Source organism: Oryzias melastigma, linkage group LG8 (genome assembly GCF_002922805.2).
Source record: "Oryzias melastigma strain HK-1 linkage group LG8, ASM292280v2, whole genome shotgun sequence".
Lineage (NCBI taxonomy): Eukaryota > Metazoa > Chordata > Actinopteri > Beloniformes > Adrianichthyidae > Oryzias > Oryzias melastigma.
Genome location: NC_050519.1, coordinates 17678689 through 17679442, shown reverse-complemented (window position 1 = coordinate 17679442; position 754 = coordinate 17678689). Strand labels below are relative to the sequence as shown.

The 754-nt window shown below is 42.2% G+C and overlaps 1 protein-coding gene across 2 annotated transcripts in view; it reads left to right on the top strand.

The window, feature by feature from the left end:
- pvalb6 (parvalbumin 6) overlaps window positions 1–754 on the top strand; it is a gene marked incomplete at its 3' end in the record, with an annotated part of 56562 nt that extends 55808 nt beyond the window's left edge. For both annotated transcript variants that reach the window (XM_024271352.2, XM_024271351.2), the window contains 1 exon segment: window positions 699–754. In XM_024271352.2, coding sequence (XP_024127120.1) covers window positions 699–724 — 26 coding nt within the window.

Genomic DNA, 754 nt, shown 5'->3' with positions numbered 1-754 from the left:
GTTGGATGTGCAACAGTTAAAAAAAAATGTTCAAAAATGCTAAAACGGTAAAAAACTAAGAAAATGTAAAAATAAATAAATAAATAAAACGTTCATTGCGCTGCGTAGACTTTTATTACATATAAATCAAGGAAGTCTCTGACAGACAAATTCAACGTTCTATCTGAATTCCTATACTCACCGAATAGTGTGTTTGGCCTTTCGACTGTCCAAATCCACAATTCCAAAATAGAATGCTCTAGAAAACTCCCATAAGTCTCTGCGAAAAATCAGTGTTCATCAATGCTCACTAGCTTGGAGGACCAAGCGGCCGTGAGCAGAATAGTATCTGGGATTACGGATACTTGTTTTTACGAACACCCAGTACATAAAAAAACAATGAGTTGGGGACACCCAAAACGTCAAAAGTGGCGCGGAGGGGTCCTTAACCAAACATCCATATGTGAAGAGCTGAGACTATGTTTGCAAGAGACATCTGCACCCCCTTTGAGGCGCACCAGCTCCTCTCTACAACCCTCCACAGACCCAGACCACTCAAAAACCTCCAGCACCCATACGGGTCAACCAGGATCAAAGTGGGTTTAGAGTTTAAAAAGACACAAACTTTAAGGACTAAAGATAAATATATCATGAGCTTCGTCTCCTCGTGTCCTGAAACGCTTCCAAACTCCTGACCTTTCTCCTGTTTTCTCTTGCAGAATTCACTGCCCTGGTGAAAGAATAAATGGCGCCCCGCCGCGCCAGTAAACCGCCT